General features: G+C 46.7%; 1 protein-coding gene across 1 annotated transcript in view; it reads right to left on the bottom strand.

Annotated features, from left to right (window-relative positions):
• Window positions 1-529: 529 nt before the first annotated feature.
• The window catches only part of KCNK17 (potassium two pore domain channel subfamily K member 17), a 242,749-nt gene continuing 222,343 nt past the window's right edge, over window positions 530-20,935 (bottom strand). The window contains exon 5 of the mRNA XM_069608753.1: window positions 530-2,299. Within this exon, the coding sequence (XP_069464854.1) occupies window positions 2,019-2,299 (281 nt within the window). The 3' untranslated portion in view covers window positions 530-2,018. The remainder of the gene's footprint in view (window positions 2,300-20,935) is intronic.

The raw sequence follows: 20,935 nt of genomic DNA, 5'->3' as shown, positions 1-20,935 counted from the left end.
TTAAAAAGTATACTTATAACTCTGAACTCGTGATTAGCGTATTTCATTTTGGTGGTACTAAGCCTCGATATTTCGTTTGGTCTTTCAGACCCTTAGATGGATCGTGTGTCACAAACTGGCTTGCGCTTAACTTGTCTCCACTTGGTGGGAGGGTAATATTTGGAGCTACAACTGTTTCTGTGAAACATATTGTAACTTATCCTAGCTCACCACATGAAACAGCTGATACACCAAATTACCATCTTGTTGTACCTCCATAAGAGTTACACATACCAATTAATTCTCCTAGTTTCAGACCAAAGTCCCCTCTTCGGTTCCTTGCACCCTCTCCTGCCCTGCTTGAGCGGGGCCATAAAAACAATACTATGAATCCTAGATTACTCTCTAGTACTCAGTGAATATTTGTGGGACCATTCTGGTCTTGTCTGCATATGTGTTGCAAATATTCCTCCAAAGCAAATAGCTTCTTTTAATTCAAGGTTAAAGGCTGTGAAGCATCCAATTCACTACCACTGTTACTAACAATCCAATTTAATTTCTTTTTTAATTGAAATGATTGTATAAATCAATGTTTTATTGAACAATCATTAAACTACTTTTTGTTTAATTATTTACATAGCAGTTCGTTGCAACTGGATCACCTTTTACCTGTTTCTCGATTAAGCGTGTTTACTAAAGTCAAAGACATTTGCATTCACCACTGGGAAAGTATCCATATCTATTAAAGCTCTTTCCCTATAATCCCATTATTCCAACTTAGCTTCCTGATATCAATTCCATTATCTGCTTTTTTCCACTGACAGATGCACACATCTTCCTAAAACCTGAGCACTCTTTTCCTGGCAGATTCCCTGTCCTAAATACTGTAAAGCAACCAATGCAATATTTTCAAGACAATGAGGGATCCATTGTGGACAAACTTATTATGGAAAGTGTTCTTGTAGGGCATGAGTCTGCAACCTGTGGCTTCCCAGATATTCTGGACTGTTACTCCCATGATCCATCATCATTTACTATGATGGCTATGGCTGATGGACGTTGTAGTCCAAAACCACTGGAGAGCCAACGTTTTCAAACACCTGCTGTAAGGTAACAGTACTCATGGCTACACCAGCATAGATGACATTCAGGCAGGATATCCTGTTGGCACCCACCAACATCTAACAGTGCTCTAGTAAGTTGTGGCTCTCCAGGTGGTTTGGACTATGGCTCACAATATCCTTCACCATTGAATGTGCTGGCTAGGGTTCTTGCCAGCTGAAGTCTAAAACATATGGAGAGCCAAAGGTTGCAGACCCTTGCTCTGCGTCATGGATAAACACTCAGATTCCCACCTCCAATGCCATGCTAGATGCCTAACATCAACTTCATCTCTATGATTTCTGTGACTTGCTCTTTGGGACCTGGTCTAAACGTAAGGTGTTCTCTGAAGGGAGCCGCCTCTTCTAGTCCTTAGAAAAGCCCGGTACACTCAGTTAAGACTTCCTTGGTAAGATGCATATTACATGGCATTCTGTCATCAGGAGTGACTACACAGAACACCCTTCGTCCTTCACACAGATGGAAACAACATGAAAAATGTTTTTTTCCTTATCTTGTTTTTTATATATTTTTCTTCAATTTATATTTTTTCTGATCACAAAGCAGGAGTGTGCATTTTATGACCAAATGTGTAACTACTTTAAGAGATGAAATGCCCGTGCAAATCATAGACCACCCACTTGATTCAGAAGCTTTTGACTGTCTGCATGACTAAGGCTGACTACACTGCAAAGCCTCACTCTTTGTGATAAGGGGCAGCTTTGCTGCATAGATACAAGTCAAATCTTTTGCTCGGCCCTTTGCTAGTTATTGTCTGAACAATGTGTGCCCACCATGCCTGGACAGCATCCTTCCAGCACGCTGCAATAGTTAAGGACACCACCCGTTCTAGCTAGTCCAATTCAACGGTGCTGGGAGGAGTACTGGACCGGGCAGTGTTTCTTCTCTTAGGTTTAACATTGAATGTCTTTTTCGGTTCAGTCGGGATTCTCGGATTTTGTGTCTTTGCTGGAGCAGCTTTCCGAGTCCTCGGAATCCTGCAGCACCGGGTGGAGATTGCCATTTTGCGTCATGTCCATCAGCTCGAGCTCCAGTTCTTTGCTTGTCCTCTTCTGGCAGCACTTGCAGGCACCTCCATAGCTCTCACATAAACTTATGCAAAGGTTGATGATCAAAGCTAGCCACGCCATCCCGAAGAGTATCCAGAGCGCCACCACGTTCTTGTACCAAGACGGGTAGACTATGCTGGGGTTCATTCCTGCAAAAGAGTGAATTTAGGCAATTAGCATTGGGTTCAACAGCATATCGCTAAGTGCATTTAACAAAATTGACATTGCATTCATCAGGTGCTCAAATACCAAATGCTCAGCCTCATGGTGCACCCAATTAAGGAATCCTTGACAAACATTAAAGTATACATGCTATGCACACATAAATACTCAAATTCCCTATGCCATCACCACCTTAAAATCCATTATACTCCAGACAGTGAAAAGGAAAGTTCCAACCATATTTATACAGACATTCTTTTGCTGGTTGAAAATAAATACTTGGTATGGCATTGGATAATTAAGACCAGGGTTGGGCAATATGAGAACTTAACTTGATGACACTTTTTTCCCCTCCCCATTTCTGATTTCCCACCTTCAGTGGTATGAACCTATTATCCAATGAGGTTCAGGTGTTCTGGAAGAAATGTCTGAGCCCGTAAGTACTGCGGACCAATGACCATCTGAGATTTTTACAGAATAACCACTGATTTCAATTTAATCTGTTGCCCTCTGAAGTGCCAAGCCAGTTTTGGGAAGCATGCACCATAACAGCTCCGGATTAGCATGATGGCATGGGTTTTACCCATTTGGAGGTTGTTTGAACCTTTCTTAGGCAAACCCATGTACACACTGTTCCAGTAGCTAAGCCTAGCATGTTCCAGAGCCTGGATCAGCGTAGCCTATTGGACCGGGCTGAGCAGAGGGTGTATATGCAAGTAGCTCAAGATGGTAATGGTCCCACTTTGTGACAGAACTAACATGCCTCTCAAAAGGAAAGTGGTGACAAAAAGGATCCATGAGTTACAGACAGCACAGAAAATTACCATGGTCGCAGGGCAGGATAACAGGATATCTCTGAACTACCAACTGTCCATTTCCCTCAGATCTAGATTGGCCAGAAACTGGTTGTCATTAACATGCATTTGAAACCCGATGCCAACCCCCTCAATCTGCCTCGCCAATGGACACTGGCAAATACTGAAGGGCAAAGGTGGGAGGGCAGAGCCTTCAGTCACTATGCCGATAACCTCCATGTTCCCCAAACAATGCTTTCCCGGTCTCATGCATTCAGCCCTCCAAGTCAAAAAGGATTTGATTCGGCTTAATGCCTAGTAAAGAATCCCTAACATGTTAGTGACTCTGTTGAGGAGGATCCTGTGTAGAGGTTTTCAAGCCCCTCCGCTTCAACACATCTTCTGTGATACCCAGGATAGCAGTTTATGCCGCTCTCCTTCACCGAAAGCCAGATTACAAGTCAGAAAACAGACTTTGGGCCTCCAAAAGTCCTGCAATGGAAACAATCTTTTTCTGAAATATGTGCTAGGAAAGGAAGTTGGGATATGTTGGTCCATAAGTATAAACCACAGTGAGATCTGCACGTGTTTTCCTTCTTAAAGAGTGTGATGACACTGTATCTACAGCTCTATGGGCAAATCACTATATCTAGGGACTTGTTCTCTACATTCTACAAGGCACCTAGTACAGTGGTGTGGCGACATGACTAGGGATGAGCAATGGCTCAACTCCTACTCTGCCCCCCCACACTACTACTAAACTAGCAGTGATGTCAATCATAAAGGTGCCACAGGCGCAGCCCTTCTCTTCTTTTGGCAACATGGGGCAAGGGCTGGCTAAGTCTTCAGGAGCGGTGGGAGCTGCTACAGTTGCAACACAAACAACTAGAGTAAGGTGGTTCTCACATGAAATAATATAACAAACCCATTGTAAGAGATGCACAGAATATCCAGAATTGTATTGAAAGTGAGAACTCTGGATATGATGACAGGTGCGCACAGGTAAGGTGCAATGTGGACAGGTTCCAGCTGCAATGTCGAGTTCACTGAATATATCTTTGAAAATGTAGAGAGGGGTCTTACTAGTAACTACAGCCTTTAAAGGCAGGTCAGGGGCATCAATACATCTTCAAATATCTTAAATGCTTGTTCTTGGGGTTTCTAGGTGCGGTGCAATGGGTAGTGTCAGAGTGGAGTTGTTTTTGAGTTGGTTGTTCTCAATAGATCACGTGTGTCGAGATAGTTGAGTCAGGTGACCAACAGGCTGGGGATGGGTCAAAAGGGCGTATCAAAAAGGTTGAGTCAGCTCGAAGAGCTCCAATGATGTGTTGAGGTTCTTCAGTGTTGATCCACTAAAAACAGATGAAGCACAGGCAGGTGATGGGTTGTGTCAGTGGATAGATGGCTCGACCGTGGACTGAAAGCAGTAAGTGTCGAAGGGAGCTTAGGATGCTTGCAGTGGCTTAAACATCGTCTTGAGATGGTCAAGCGGGCTCAAAAATGTATTGAAGCTAGAAAACAGGGTCCATATCTGTTTCTTGGCTTCTGTTCAGAGGATGCCGGTCAGGGTGCCGAGAGGCAAGCAAGTGTTTTGTTCGCACAAACCAGCCAGGAAAGTTTCCAGAGAGCCCTTGCAGGGCCTATCACCTCCATTGAGCAGTTTCTTGGGTACCAATGGTTTCAGTTCGCAGTATTCTTTGTCCGTCTAGCAGGTCACCTCAAGTGTTGCTCTGGGATGTTGAGAACTTGGAACTGACTGTACCCCCAAAAATGTTCCTGGTGCAAAGATTATACCATGGGCAGGAGTGCATCCCCTTAAATAGGCAACCTTCTACCTTCTAGCCTTCTGTAAGGGGTCCAATCATGGCTGTTGTTTCAGAGTCTTCAACCTGGTGATGTCATACCCAGATTGATTTGTTTGCAGAAAGGAGGAGTGGGCACAGGAAGTTGGGGAGTCTATGATAATCCCAAGATGGTGAAACCCCTCTCCTGGGATACTGTACTCTACTCTGCCCCATCTCTTGTCTGTCTTCAGCAAAGAGTCTGTGTTAATGACGACCCTGTGTCATTTACATTGGCCTGGCACAGTCTGTCTCTGAATCACTGTAAATACTTTTCACTGGGATTCAGCTTGGGTGCAATTCAGTCCCACACTGTCAATACACAGTAGGCCCTGACAGGAAAGTCACTAGAAGTCAAGCTGAAAATAAAATGGCATAAAAAGGTTTTGGTCAGTGTAATTGTGAATTTCGAGAGACTACCATGTCACAAACAGACATGGCTTATATTTAACTATTTATCAACTGCCACAAGTTAACAGGAGAGTCCCTGGATGCTGGATGTTTACATTTCTTCAGGATGTCTCTAGGATGCCACTCTGGTAGTGCCATGTTGCCAACTACAGGGCATCTGCAATGGATGCCAGCAAACAGTCTCTACATAGTTACATGCTTAGAAATACTATTCACTGCAGGCATTCACTAATTCTCAAGGCGATATTCCTTTGATATGGTAGTCTCATCGCTTGTTTGCAACTGCAAAGTCTGTGTTTCCCTAAAAGTTTGAAATTATCCCAAATTTGAGTAGTTATTTTATAGCATAGTGCCTGTTAGACAAACGTTCTTTATTTTATGTTGATGACTTCCAATGTAACCTCAAGAAAAAGAAAACGACGAAAAGACATTTTTTATCCTCTGTTTTATTTCAAGATTTCAAAATAAATGTATTGTTATTCTGATTCAATACCTTTTGAAAAGATATACATTAATATCTTATGGTATCAAACATGTCCAAATTTCCTCAATCATTATTTATCAAATTCTTCCAAAGTTCTTCATGAATCACGCTATTATTTGTTGTTATTTATCAAATTCTTCTTGAGTTCTTCATACATCATTGTATTATCATTGAATCATCCTCTTTTGTTGACTGATTTCAATCTGGTTTTCGACCAGGGCGTGGGACCGAGAGTGTCATGGTATCGGTTTTGGATGATCTCACCCTGCTGGCAGATAAGGGTGGCATGGGTGCAGTGATTTTACTTGATCTTTTGGTGGAATTTGATACTCTCGTCCACTCCACCCTTCTGTCTCACATGGCAGTGGCTGGCGTCTCTGGTCCTGTTCTGTCCGGCTCTCTTCTTTTTTGGAGGATTGGTCTCAATCTCTTTTGTTCCCTCCTTTTCCTTCCACCACCCACTCACTGTCCTGTGGTGTCCCTCAAGGCTCTGCTCTGTCCCCTATTCTTTTTAATATCTACATGCAGCCATTGTTGGATCTCATCCACTCTCGCGGCTTCCAGTGCAATGCATATGCTGACGACACTTAAATCCTGATACATTTAGAACTTGACCAGGCTGGGATGTCCTCAGCTTTGGCCTGGGAGCTGTGATGGGATGGATGGACCTCAATTGGCTAAAATTGAATGGGGAAAATACCGAGATCATGGTGGTTGGTTCTGCTCCTGACTCTTTTTCGCTCTCCTGTTCTTTCTGGCCTCAGTTACTGGGTGACCCTCCCGAGCCAGTGAAGGAAGTTAAAAATCTGGGCGTGATCTTCCCTGCCTCTCTCTCTATGGCCTCCCAGATCAGCATGGTATGCAGAATCGGCCACTTTATCTTGAGAACTCTTCGCAAGATATTGCCTTTTCTTCCAGCCCATCTCTGCCCCCTTGTTGTGGCCTCTCTCATCAATAGTCAGATCGATTATTGTAATGCCCTCTATCTAGCCCAACTATTGACGTTGGTACGCTGGCTCCAGCTCCTGCAGAATATGGCTGCTCGGATTGCTACTGCTTCTCCATATGGCGCACACATTAGCCCTGTGATCAGGGCTCTGCATTGGCTTCCTGTGGCTCGGCGCATGAAATTTAAATCCCTTTGCATAATTCACTGCGTCTACTACCATCAAGGCGTGAATTATCATCAGGACAAGTATGTACATTATGCTCCTGAGAGAACTCTGTGCTCAAGCCTGTCTCACTTATTTGTGATTCCTAAACATCGTCGTGCAAGATTAGGCGGGCATGCTTTCTCGGTAGCTGGGAGTATTTCATGGAACGCACTGCCTCTTGCACTCAGAAGCATTGCTAATCATCTTCAATTTAGGCGTTCACTCAAAACTTTAGCTCTTTGCCTTGTTACCTTGTTCATCCTTGCACCAAGATGCCTTTCGGTGAACGTGCGCGCTTCAAGTGTTAATAACATAACATTATTTGTTCTTGACAATTTCAATGTCCAGTTGTTTCTTGCATTAACCTAATGTCCTTAATATTCATTGGGAATTCACTTCTGATGCATTTTAACTTTTATATACGTTGACCTCATAGTTACATGTTGGTACTATTTATTTTAGCAGGGGGGCATTTGAAAGTGATGTCTAGTTAGCAGATCCCACTTTCAGAGATAGAATTACCAGCCTCATTTCACAATGAATATAGGAATTCTAAACCCTTGCAGATGGCAATCGATCACAGGTGGCATGGCATCTTAGTGCATTATTGTGGGACAAGGGCCCAAAGGTGATGGGGAGTAATCCAGATTGGCTACCACCTGACTCACCTTTATCATAACTAAATGACACTGGCGATCAGCTCATTTCTATTTTACCTCTGATATCACTCATGGCTGTAAAATGTAGAACTTTGCCCTTTGCTGACAACATCCTCAACAATATTGTTGTTTTGCAAAATGGGTGGCGTGTTTACACTGTCTCTTTTGTGCCCGGGAGGACTCCTTATGCCCGGGTCTAAGGATCGCTGCCATTTCAGCTCTAGGCTGGACCATTATGCCTTCAGCTTGGCTTGATCAGGGGTGAACAGTTGATTGGTGGTCTTTCATTTATTGTACAAGATGGTTTAAGAGAGCAGCTATCACTCAGTTAAGCCATAATGGCCTTGGTAAACGATGCCAGGTGGGTATTAGCCTCACAATGTACAAAACAGCTAATGTGATGAAGGCCAATGACTTAGGCGGAGGGATGCGGTGAGAAAGCTGAAGGAGATGGGGACCATCAAAACCTCTATGAATTAGGCACCAGCAAATTTATGTGTTGGGGGGAGGGGATACCCAGGCTCAACCAACTTCCCAAGCCTGCTCTTCAAGACCCTTTCTCTGACCTCTGCAAAACCCTTTCTTTTTAGGAAGGAAGACTCTGTACAAGGTTGAAAGGGCCAGTGGGGGTCATTACGACCCAGGCGGTAAGTACGCCAACTTTACCACCATGGTGTAAACTACGTTTACACCATGGTGGATGGCGGATTTACCGCCCCATTCCAAGGTGAGTGGGGCGGTAAATCCCCATTTCCCATTTTACCCTTCCCCATTCCCATTTTTGCCCCATAGGGCATAATGGGAGTGGGGAAGGCGCTATTTACGCCACCGTAAATTACAGTGGCGTAATTAGCACCAAGGCGGTTTAGCGCCATGGATTTTAACGGCTGCTAAAAGCAGCCATTAAAATCGGAATCAGGCGTTAAGGGTTAACGACGGCGTTAACCCTTAACACCTGAGTTGTAATGAGGCCCAGTGAGTCTTTTGAGGTAGGGAACCATAGGAAGCCTAAGAACGGAATGGTATAAACTGCATAGAAAATGAATGTGACTCTGTCCTCATGGAACAGTGCCCTTGCAACTGTCAAAGATGGCCACCTGTGACTCTGCCGACCAGAGGCCCTATTTAGCTGGCATCTGCGGAATTCAGGAGAGGAAGGCAGGAAAGTGATCTGACCAATGGTGCAAGCCAGCAAACAGCACTCGCATGGAGGGGCTTGCAAACGCTCCAGGAGGTACACATGGACCAAAGATTCTTTACTCGGGCGTCTCTGTACTCGGCATCACATTCAGGCCCGCCATTGTGGAACAGTACAACATGTCTGAAAATCTTTTCATTCAGTGTGCATGTATTCTACTTGTGTGGCACCTTTATTGTCCAAGTTCAACCAAGATGGGGCATGGCAGATTGCATCGTCTTAACCATTCATTGCTGGCCTCATCTTCCATTGTAACAAAATATCCCAGTGCTACTCAAATTGGGAGGCTTCACAGATGCAAACGTCTAGGGTTGCAATGAACAAAGCGAGAACTGTAATTTACATCTGCCATTGAGAATCACACACATTGGCCCTCATTACGACCCTGGCGGAAAGTGACTGACCGGACCGCCACAGGGTAAATAGCGTTTCCGCCATTGCACGAAGGAGCAAAGTGCGGCCCATTCCGACCCATCGGGCACGAGCACCACGCCATGGCGGAAGTGCAAAGTCCGCGATGGCGGAAATGACCCCAAAACGGCCCACACCGCCGCCGTACGGCACCCTAGGTGCAATACCGCCACCCCTCTTAGCGGTCACCGCAGTGTGCGCCTACCGGAAAGTACGGTGACCGGAAATATACGGAAACGGAAGTAAAAACATGGGCCCGGAACGGGAAACATCCCGCCGTACACCTATAAAACCACTAAAACCACACAACCACTAAAATCACTACCCTGAAACACACCCCAACCCGTCATCCACCCTAGCGAAACCAAGACAAATGGGAAAAGTAGCGAAGAAAGCGTGCGACCGCAAGCGGCAGGTCCACTTCTCCCGTGAGGAACTCACCGTGCTAACAGAGACCCTCCAGGAGAATGCTGCCGTCGTCTTCTCCACGCAAATGACCAGAACGGCACTTGCAAACAAGAAGGCCATATGGGCTCTGGTGGCACAGCGGGTAAGTGCGGTGGGGACCGCACCCCGCACCCCACAGCAATGCCGCAAGCGATGGGACGACCTGCGGATACGCGTCCGCAGCATACTCTCTGCCAACCGCAACATTGCCACAGCCACCGGGGGAGGTCCTGAATCACCCATCAAGTTGACCCCCTGGGAAGAAATCTGTGCCTCCACCATCGGAATGGAGAGCATAGAGGGAGTCGGAGGGATGGAGAAAGGAGTGCAGACATCCGAAGATTCAGGTAGGTGGGCCAGATAAAACAATGCCAAATCCACACAGTCCATCCATGTGAAGTACCATGCGTCCACATAGTGCAACAGAAACACATGTCCAGGAGAACGTCCACACACATCGGCCTGATAGCGCACGTTAAAACCCACAATAAATACATAAATAATTAAAAACCCCTAATACACGCACTACACGTGCAGCAGGCACACCCTAACTGCAGGCTGCCAAACAACTGCACCCTCACTCCACACACAAATGAAAGCACCTCCAAGGCCCCGACCCAAATCACCCTCAGGTACCACCCCAAAGCGTGTGATACAATGCCATTCCAATTCCCACAGACCCATCAATAACCCTCGCCCTCCTTTACTCCACCACAGGGTCCGATCCAAACGACGAGCTTCAGGACACCCCTACCAGCACACCTGCAAAGAGGGCCAAGACCAACGGCCAGAGACCCTCCACCTCAGCTGCACGCATCAAGACACGGCAGCAGCACAAATCAGGTGGCAGCACAGAGGAGGGAACATTAACAGGCACCCCAGCAGCCAGCATGCCCACAACACCACCACCACAGGTCCCCCCAATGGATGCCACAGAAGGCACTGCCTCTGGTGGCAGCAGCACCATAGGTGACACCCCATTGATGGCAGCATGCTCGGACACAGAAAACGGGGATGTCGAAGTCAGATCCATCCATGACCTGTCCCAATCCCCCTGTCTGTCCCATCCCGTACAACATGAGGATACCACGCAGGGGCACCCACAAGACGACGACTGGCCATCCCCCACAAGCCCTGTGGCAAGGCAACATGAGGACAACAGCCCCTCTGTGACACCCCCGCAAATGGCCATGGCCCAGCAGAGGCAACAGTCCCTCGACCAGTTAATCGTGCAACAGCAGCAACTGGCCACACTCCTCAAGGACCATGCCGATGAATGTGGGGGCACTAAGGCAGACATAGAAACATCAACTGAGACACTTAGGGCAGAAATGGAGAGAGGTACAGAGACGCTAAGGGCACAAATGGAGAGTAGCACCGAGAGCCTGAGACTCCAAATGGAGAGTAGCACCGAGAGCCTGAGAGTCCAAATGGAGAGAAGCACCGAGAGCCTGAGGGGGGAACTGCATGCGACGTCCAAAGACGTATGTGCCGAACTTGCCGCAGTGCGCCGTGTGCTCACTGAGCTCTCGCAAACCCTTAGGGACATGCATGGACGTGAGCAGGCAGACACATCATCCGTTGCAAGTTCCGTCCAGGGCAGCCCCCAACGTAGATCTGGGAGGAACCTGCGCTCCACAGGCAGGGGTGCCCCTGATACCCGCAGAGGGGGCTTGCAATAGCGACAGCCCACTGACAATGAGCATCTTTGGACACTGGTGTTCGGGGGGGAGGTAGGAGGGTGGAGGGGGTGTGTTGGGCTCACTTGGGTGGCGGGTCGATAGGGTGTTCAACATGACATCACATATGCCATAAAAAGTGCACGATCAACCAATGAGATGTGTGGACATTGATCTTTGTGTACTAGGCCATCATAGGCGTACAGTCCATATTGTGCATGTCCCAGACACACACAGTGCCACGAGTCCCGTGTCCATGTATCAGCCACCAGGCGTGAGTGCTAGAAGCATGCATCAATGAGATGCTGACGAATGTCACGGGCCTCCGGTGCCTCGCAGACTCCATGAGGTGCTGCCACATCCCCACCCTCATCATGACCATCATCAGGTGCTTGCAGTTCTGCGTCAGGGGGCATGGGCACATTTCTACGTACGCACATGTTGTGGAGCATGACACATGCCATGACCATCTTTGCAACCTTCTCATGGCGGTACAGGAGTGCCCCGCCAGACCTGCTGAGGCAGCGGAAACGAGTCTTCAGTAGGCCGAATGCCTGTTCAATGACTACACGGGTACGTGAGTGGGCATGGTTGTAGTCCTCCTCATGCTGGTCCCGTGGGTTCCGGACTGGTGTGAGGAGCCATCTCTTCAGTGGATATCCAGCATCACCTGTATGTGGACGAGAAACGTATGATGTGGAATGCCATTGCTACGTACGCACACCCCCCCCTTCCTGCCAGGTCATTGCCAAATCACATACCCCACATAATCATGCATGTAATGAGACTCACCGAGTAGCCAGGATCTGTTCCCTGCGTGTCGCTCCATGTAGCGTGGTATTGTAGAGTTCCTCAAGACCATAGAATCATGGGTTGATCCAGGGAATCGGGCACACCAATGTGTAATGATCCTGTTGGAGTCACACACCATTTGTACATTCAGGGAATGAAATTGTTTTCGGTTGCGGTACTGGGCCTCCATGGCATGTGGGACGACCAATTCCACATGGGTGCAGTCGATGGCACCAATGCAACCCGGTATGCCGGCAAGTGCATGGAATCCCACTTTTGTGTTGGTAATTTCCTGCTCCGAGCGTGGTAGAGAGATGTAGTCGTCTGCGTGCTGCAGGAGGGCATCGAGCACTTGAAATAGTGTCCGTGAGAACAGTGGCTGAGAAATGCCATGCAACTGTCCGACTGTGTGCTGGTAGGTGCCTGTGGCCAGGAAGTGGAGTACAGACACCACCTTCAGTAGGGGTGGGATGGCGGTTGGGCTATCTATCATGCTGACAAGGTCAGCCTGTGTCATGTCCACAATGGCGGCTATGGTGTCCCGGTCCAGACGGTAGAGGGTGTGGATCTGCTCATCAGTGAGGTTGAACGGATGTGCTCGGAGGCGTGGGATTGCGGGCTGCCTGCGTGGTGGTAGTGGCTGTGCTGGCGGCCCTTGCTGGCCCTGCCTTGGCCTCCTCCTCCTCCTGCGTCTCCTCCGTGCGGCCGGTTGTAGTTGGTGTTCGTCTTCTTCTTGGAGTTGGAGTACTTGCAGTGCTATCAGGTCCCCCAGGGCCAACATCGCGAGTCCTGCCGGTAGCATTTCGGTGTGGTTGTGGGAGGAGACTGGCTGTGCAATTTATTTGTTTTCAGGCTGTATGGCCTCCACCTGTGGTGATTAATTCCACCTGTGCAAACTGCTCTCCCCTTTGGCCGGGCACGTCCCGCGCACAACGCTGCAATTCGGGGAATGGCATCTTGCTATTGCAATCATGTATTTGTACCCGATGGCCGTGTAAGATTGGTTGATATGTTCATTCTGCTGTGGTCCCATTGTTTCCCATACTATCTGTGCAGTCGCGAACAGACTTGTGAAGGGTCAGTGGAACGTAGTACTCGAGTTACGGTGGGCCCTCATGCATCACTGTACCGAGTTGCAACGACGGGCGGGGCGTCCCATTTGTGGGTGAAGGCAGTTGCCATTTTCACACACAGCCGCACTCGATGGAATAATTAGTGATTTCAAACGGCCACAGATGCCTTTTCGACGTGATGTTGCAAATGAGGAATTCGAAGGGCGGCGCTTTCGGTTTCCAGCTAGCGGCGAGGAGATGCCCACAGGTCTGACTGCAAATATAACGTTCTATTGTTCAATGTCCTTGAGACAGGGGCCATGGCGAGGAAGCAATGATTGATATGAATAGTTTGGGATGCGCAATAGCTACGTGGGCGATGAGGCCGGCCGTTCCCAAATACATGTTACTTCACGACACTGGAATTACGGGCTGGGGCACTGTGGATTTTGCAGGCTGCATAACGCACAGACTCAATGGATGTTTCTAATGTTATGTGAGTAACTATTCAGGCGTTTTGATCCCGGGATGAGGGAATGATGAATGGATGCATGGGCAGGTGATTTGATACAGAGTTTGCCATGTACAGGGCTTCTTGGGATCTATCCGCCTCCCCTACGCTATGTGATGCAGGGCTGCCATAGTGGGACCATCGTCTATCTGGCCTTGTTGAGCCCTCCCTGTCTCGACGCGCCCTCAGACACTTGTGTCCATGCACGTTAACATTCCCATCTGATGGATTCTGTTTTGACAGACGCATGCACAGGTACACTCGTTTGTGATGGTGTTTGCACCTCGATATAGATGGTTATGAGTCGCAAGTGGTTTTGGGGTGGTGATGATCCTTTGGAGTGGGCTAGCATGCATATGGCTGTGGATTTAGTGTGATCATTGAAGTGAGTTGTTCGAATGTAGTTCTGATGGCCATTCTGTTCTTTTTCTTTTCTTTTGGTTGACAGGTATCTCCTCCCCTTTTGCCACTGCCATCTGTATGCCACTCCTGCAGATGGGTTTTACTCCCGACACCTGCTGCTTCGTGTTAATCAGTGGAGCAGCATTACGATCTTATGGGACGATCGCCAATGGCCCACATGCCCTTACGCAGTACTGGTGGCTCGGAGCAACATTTCGGCCTTTCAGCTGGACTAGTGCCTCCCCATTGGGACGGCCCTGCGGTTCTGTGCGCTTCCATGTTGCCTTTTCGTACGTGAATGTGGCTCTGTGTACCATGAGGGAACAGGGCGTCACACAAGTAGTGGCTGGTCATTTCTTGCGGATGCAGCCCACAATGGTGAAAAGTGTTTTGGAGTTCATGGCCTGATGGCTGTATGGGCTTGGTGATTTTGATGTGCATTAAATTTCTATTCTGATTTGGCCCGTGTAGCGTTTTTCTTTGCAAGTGATGTGGCATATGCCTATTTGGGGGGCGATGTATTGTGAGGAGATCTGCATTGGGTTCCAGCTTCGGAGTTTAGTTGCGTGGTACTGTACTGGGCGCGTTTGCCTACGAAGCCCGTGGGGTCAGGGATGGGGGCTGCCAATATGACAGTTTGAATGTTGTCATGCTCAGGGGCGGGGGATTGGGTTTTGTGTAACAGATGCCGGTCAGCCAGGTGGACTGGTGGAATGATGTGATTCTCGGAATATTGCTGGTCACAGGTGCCTGTGTTTGCGTGCGTTTCTTGGTGGGGGACTGTGGTCATGTCCATTGGGTTGGCTTCTGTATTCGTGCCATCTGTGCCCTGCAGCTCCCATTGGCCCCTGTTGTGTTTCTTTTGTTCGTTGGCATGCATGGGTGACTTGTACATTTCAATGGTTGCATTGTGACTTCATTGCACCTACGGGGAGTTGTACTTTGTGGGCAGGGAGCGGTGTACAGGCACTCAGTGGGGCCGTTTACGGTTGATTCGCGATGCCGTACTTCTCACCATGGCGGAATGGTACATTCCGCCATGCTTGATGGCGTTAGGTACATGTCTGCTAGGGTCGGAATTGGCGTACCCTTGCGCCATGGTGGTGTTTGCGGTTTGGCATGGCGCGCGCGCGCGTGCTTGGTGCAGTTAGCGTTGGCGTTCACTACGGTGTCGCTAATGGCTTCGTACTTTGCGGTGACGGGTCATAGTCGCACCGAGCGCTATTCGATGGCGGTATTGCATTTCCGCCATCGTTTTCCGAATTCCGCAAGGGTCGTAATGAGGGCCATTGCCCTCTCTTGTGAGTTGCAAGGTAGTTTACAAGAAGGTCAATTTTGAACCTTCCCTTGGAGCTCACAAAGAAATGTATACATTATTGGTGTATGTTCATCAAATACTAAGTTGAGTGTATATATTGAGTTAAGTGGACATAATCTCCCTACTATTTCTAAAGAGGGACTCCGTCCCCCATAAGCCAAACATGGAAGAGGACAGTTCCGAGAGGCAGATAGGATTGGAGCCTGGGTACTCGCACGTGTGAAAGTTTGACATGACTGAATCTACCGGGACCCTAAAGGTAAGAAAGCTTCCCTGTTGGGCATTGCACAATTCCACCACATCTCAATCCAGGTCCATCTACCTCGCAGCCGCTTTCCACCACAATAGTGGATCCACGGGCCAAGGGTGTTATCCATGTCTCTTCAACCCTCCATCCCAGAATACCAGCAGATACAGTGCACTCTATCTCTGTCCCCTCTCACAAACATGTTCTGTTGTGACAGACTGAACATTTATGTTTTTCAAGATATTTCCCAATAAGTAAGTTCGCCCAAGAGGGGAATATGGATTGGGAAATGTTGGTGGTGTCTTGTGCTGCCTGACATGTAACTGACTTGTCCCCAGCCCTAACTGATGCACATGAGGCCGGCCCCCTGTTGGGAAGTCTTCTGATTTGAAAACATCCTCTCTTCACACCAATTTCACCAACAGAGCATACCCCGTTGACTATGTCTCATACAAATAGAGTCCTCCCACCCATGTCTTTGTAATCCCTGTCACAGACTGGCCCACAGGGAAACTGGGGAGATTTCCCTAACATGAAGTTCCTCAGAGACCTCTTAGGCAGGGGCATGACACTCTGCGTGACATAACTAACTACCTTAGTCCAACGGGTTTCCACTATCTGTTGGGAATTCTTACATTTTCTACATAGGCATTTCCTATAGAAACAAACCATACTCACCTCCTACACACCCTCAGCACTCCTTTCCAATACAGAAAGATATGCACTTTAATATATTTAATCAAGCATGCTTATAGACCTAAAGTCAGCAATAATAACATTGAATAAGGGCGATCACGTGTTTTGCATGTGTCATGGTGTTGTTGCTTTACAAAGTGGCAATGGTGCAAACTCGAGCAGCAAGGTACAACATATGAATGACAAGTTCATGACACCAGATTAAGATGAAGAATCAGTACCAGCATGAGATGTAAAAGTATACAATAGCACAATCAATAATTAATAAGGACGACACAACCAACAGGGAATTATATGGCACAGAGCGATTACTTAAACAAAGTGGAGATATTAAGCAGGCCCTGAGGAAGCATGACAGTTGGGAAAAGCAAACACATTTCAGCCATTATTCATTGTTATTGTTGCTGACTACTTTAGTCGAAACTACAGTCACTTTCACTGACCACAAATGGGTTATTAACATGATAATTGAAGTGAATAGTAATTCATTATGTGGTGAGACACAGGAAATGTTGAGTCATACAATTGTCAGTGCACTTTAAAGACTAAAGAATGGTTGATGTTTTCAGAGCATCATTTAATCTGCAGAGGCTGAGCTACTGGTATCCATAAAACAAGAGTAGCCAATGCAACCACTCCATTGCCCTGGTTGGCCTACCCTCCAATTAGACAGAGGTCATCCTCTAACTTCCTATTATTGGCAACTTTGGGGATAGCATTTCTGTGCTTGTAAAAGATCTTGCCATTGTCTGCTGGGATCTGTTGCTCTTTAATATTTTGATGAATGTCAGTTGTTTGCCGAGAGGTAATGTGAAGCTTCTCTTGATTGGAGACAACTGTGCCTGCAGCAATGACAATATATTCTTTTATTTTTTTTATTTGTATGTATTCTGTTTAGATTTTTACAAATAGCTTTTGGTCTTGAAGAGGAGTGTTTAGTGTTTTTACTATGCGTTCTCAACGTTCTCGACGTAGACCATGAAAGACAGGATTTTGCAAAAGAAAAGACTTCAGGCAGAGGAATAGTCCTGGTATCGTCATCATCTTTTGGCTGAAATGGGTATTTCTGTAAGATACTCCTGTTGAATTTGGGAGGCGTTCTCCAAGGCGATGGTTAGAAGTTTGGTCGATGCTATTAGCCATCTAGTTTGGGCTCCTGTAATAAGGCGATTCCACCAAATGTTTTCGTCAACGACGTACGAGGTTATAAACAGGGGGCCAATATATTCTCTTTGCACACCAGTTGGGGTCAACTTAGAATGTTGATGGCTGTACTGGACACACAGATCACTTGTCTTACATAGATACAATATCTGTGCATCTGTGGGCACACTACATCTAGCTGTTTGTACATTCAGCCCCTGGCACATTGAACACTGCAGGAAGAGGATGTGAGCCCCAGAGGAGTGCATGCGTGAGTTGCCCACCTTACGTGGTGTTTCATTGTACCTCATACAGTGGCACTTGGTAAGCAGAGACTGGCAGATTACACATTTCTTGTTAGCTGCTGGGTATGCTCAGCTGTGGCCTGCATTCCATACTTTGGCTTTGTGAGAAAATGTCCTTGAACATGGCTCACAGGTGCAATATTGCAAAAAATCAATTGTAGTTTAGTAAAGCAGGGGTCAAGGAAAGATGCCACAAGATAATCACAGGTGTTTTATGTGTGGATGAACAGGAAAGACTGACATCAGTGGTCACACAGAGGTACCATGTCTGCCTTACCTGTGCATTCCTGTTCTGTTGTCTTTTTTGGACAGGTTAATTTACAACAAGTATATCAATGCAAGTACAAGGCTAAGTAATACAGAGCTATGGCTAACAAAATGTTTGGCTTGCTCAAAAGCTGTAGCACACAGCAGACATTGTGCATCAGCTGCCATTGAGTCAGTGTGATGAAGGCCCTGTCTAACGTTCTGGTGTGCTTGTAGCAATAGTCAATTACAGCACTGCTTTGATCACACAAGCAGTTGGGCAAATGTGAATAACACAGGCTCAGAACAGACTTTTATAGCTGGTGGAGTGGGGGTTTGGGTTGACTCATCATTGTGTACCCCAGACCTTGGGCAAAAGTGACACTGGAGCCATTATACACAGCCACAAAGCCCAGGTATAGCTGCTTATTAACTCTGCCTTTGATTTATCCCAGCTGTCTATGCCTGTGTGGCTCTTCCAATCAAAGCCTTGCATGCATTGAGTGGCTTGTTGATCAGAGGCATGTTGCTGTGATGACCCCTCTTGCTTACCAGTGTCGCAGTTAGAAGGGAAATTGACCCAATACATCATTACCACTGTGTAGTTAGTGCTTTTGCATTCAACCACACATCCATGTGAAATGGATTGTTACAATGGCATTTCTGGCTGGGCCCAAATGACTTGCTGACACTAGGCTCTCATATAGTTGTCCCTCTGTATCACTATAGCGATTCTGGAAGATGAGGTTGTATTGGTTTGTTTAATAAAATATGTTGTTTGGGCATTGGGCATTTTGTGTATAAAAGATAAATGCAATATTTAAATTAGAAAATGCAAATCTTTTAAGATAATGAAGAGGAGAACAAAATACAGGAGAAGAGGAAAAGAAAAAAGTGGAAAGGAAAAATGGGAAATTAGATATCACTAAAAGCTATGCATTGCTACAGTAAATGTTGAGTTCCTGCCAATTGTTCAATCCATTTTGCTTCTTCATTGTGAAGCTTCTTTGAAATACCTAGCCACTTCGTATGCTGTTGTTGTTCTCTGGTTGCTCAATAGGAAAAGGGGAGCTACTTCTCCAGTTCACTCCAAACCCTCCTCTCTCAAGTGTGAAATTACGTGTCGTCTGCTTTGCAAAGACAGCCGGCACAAGACTAGCTGTTAGTACATAAGCACGAATCAAGCTATAAGCACTAATCATGCTTTGTCCAAGCTATAACACTAATCAAGCTTTGTCCAAGCTATAAGCACTAATCAAGCTTTGTCCAAGCTATAACACTAATCAAGCTTTGTCCAAGCTATAAGCACTAATCAAGATTTGTCCAAGCTATAACACTAATCAAGCTTTGTCCAAGCTATAAGCACTAATCAAGCTTTGTCCAAGCTATAACACTAATCAAGCTTTGTCCAAGCTATAAGCACTAATCAAGCTTTGTCCAAGCTATAACACTAATCAAGCTTTGTCCAAGCTATATGCACTAATCAAGCTTTGTCCAAGCTATAAGCACTAATCAAGCTTTGTCTAAGCTCTCTTCTATAGGCCTATCACACTCGTCCCAAAGCAACCACACCAAAAAGCTGAAGTCTATACATTCTTGGGCTCTCCATATCGCATAACATTCTCCCAAGTGTTTTGACCAAACCCATAGAAAGCATATTGGCCTACCAAACCTGTGTACTTCCGACCTGCACCCATTAACACCACAGATTTAGCATCTGCCCCTCCTGCTCTTCACTAACAACCCCAACACACTCCTTTCCTACAGAGATCTGTGCTGCATGGCCAACAAAAATTCAGATAGGTGCTGTACATGCCCACAATACGTTGCAAGTACGATACAATCTGGTGACTACGGTTTTCATGGCTGAGGTTGTAGGCTTTTCATAAGGTTGGCCTGGCATGTTCCCATTTGTTCATAAATGCATTCTGTAAAAAAACAGAGGGTGTTTCACAACCTAGTCCCTGTGGGTCCCATACTCAGGTGGAATGGGAAAGGCCATCACTTTTGGATCCTTCTCCAAACATGATTCTTTTGACCCCATGCCAGGGCAGCCTCTCAAACTATGGATTGTGATCGGGATGAAAATTGGCAGTGAAGAGAGATTTTTGGATCCCTTCATTTCTTTGGTTTGCACGAGTGACAGATATGTCTGTGTTCCAAGATCCTTTAGCAGAGTTATACCATGGCCTCATGCATCATGGTGGCTATGCCTCTGGACCACTCAGAAGACTGAAGAGGTTGAAGCGCAACTCTAGACCCCTAATGTCAATATGAGACAAGGCTAAAGACACGTCCCAGGTCACAGAAGCAGGCTACAGTGACACCACAGGGCCCAATGACGGACTCTACGCCCACTCTGCCACACCAGTCGATTCTCTCTCTGCTTGATGCCAGGCCCAGCCTCACATTAATGCATTTGTAGCTGATGCTTACATTTATTGCCTTTGCACTATTTTCAGAATGCGCCTGGACTCCAGTTTACCTTTAAACATTTCAGTTGTCTCAAGGCTGGCTGTAGAGCTGATCACAAGACAGTGATGTTAGCCCCCCAGGACCTCTTTAAGAGATGAAGTGAGCATCAGTGCCATAGGCATGCCAGCAGAAATCCTTTCTGCACCCATCCATGCCAGGACAAGCTGGAAAGCCTTTGCCATACTTAAATCCACAAGCAAGGACCTGAGATCAAACAAGGGTTTTTTTCATCAAGCTTTTCCCTGGAATGTTACATGTGGGCTTTCAATCCTGCACCTCTGTCATCTCCAAACACTTTCTAAAATGAATACACTAAAATTGTAAAAGCTTAACCATCTGGGACAACTCAAGGAGATTT

Source organism: Ambystoma mexicanum, chromosome 4q, assembly GCF_040938575.1.
Source record: "Ambystoma mexicanum isolate Mex_15411 chromosome 4q, UKY_AmexF1_1, whole genome shotgun sequence".
Classification (NCBI taxonomy): Eukaryota; Metazoa; Chordata; class Amphibia; order Caudata; family Ambystomatidae; genus Ambystoma; species Ambystoma mexicanum.
The sequence above is the reverse complement of the archived record's forward strand: the minus strand, read 5'-3'. Positions and strand labels throughout refer to the sequence as shown.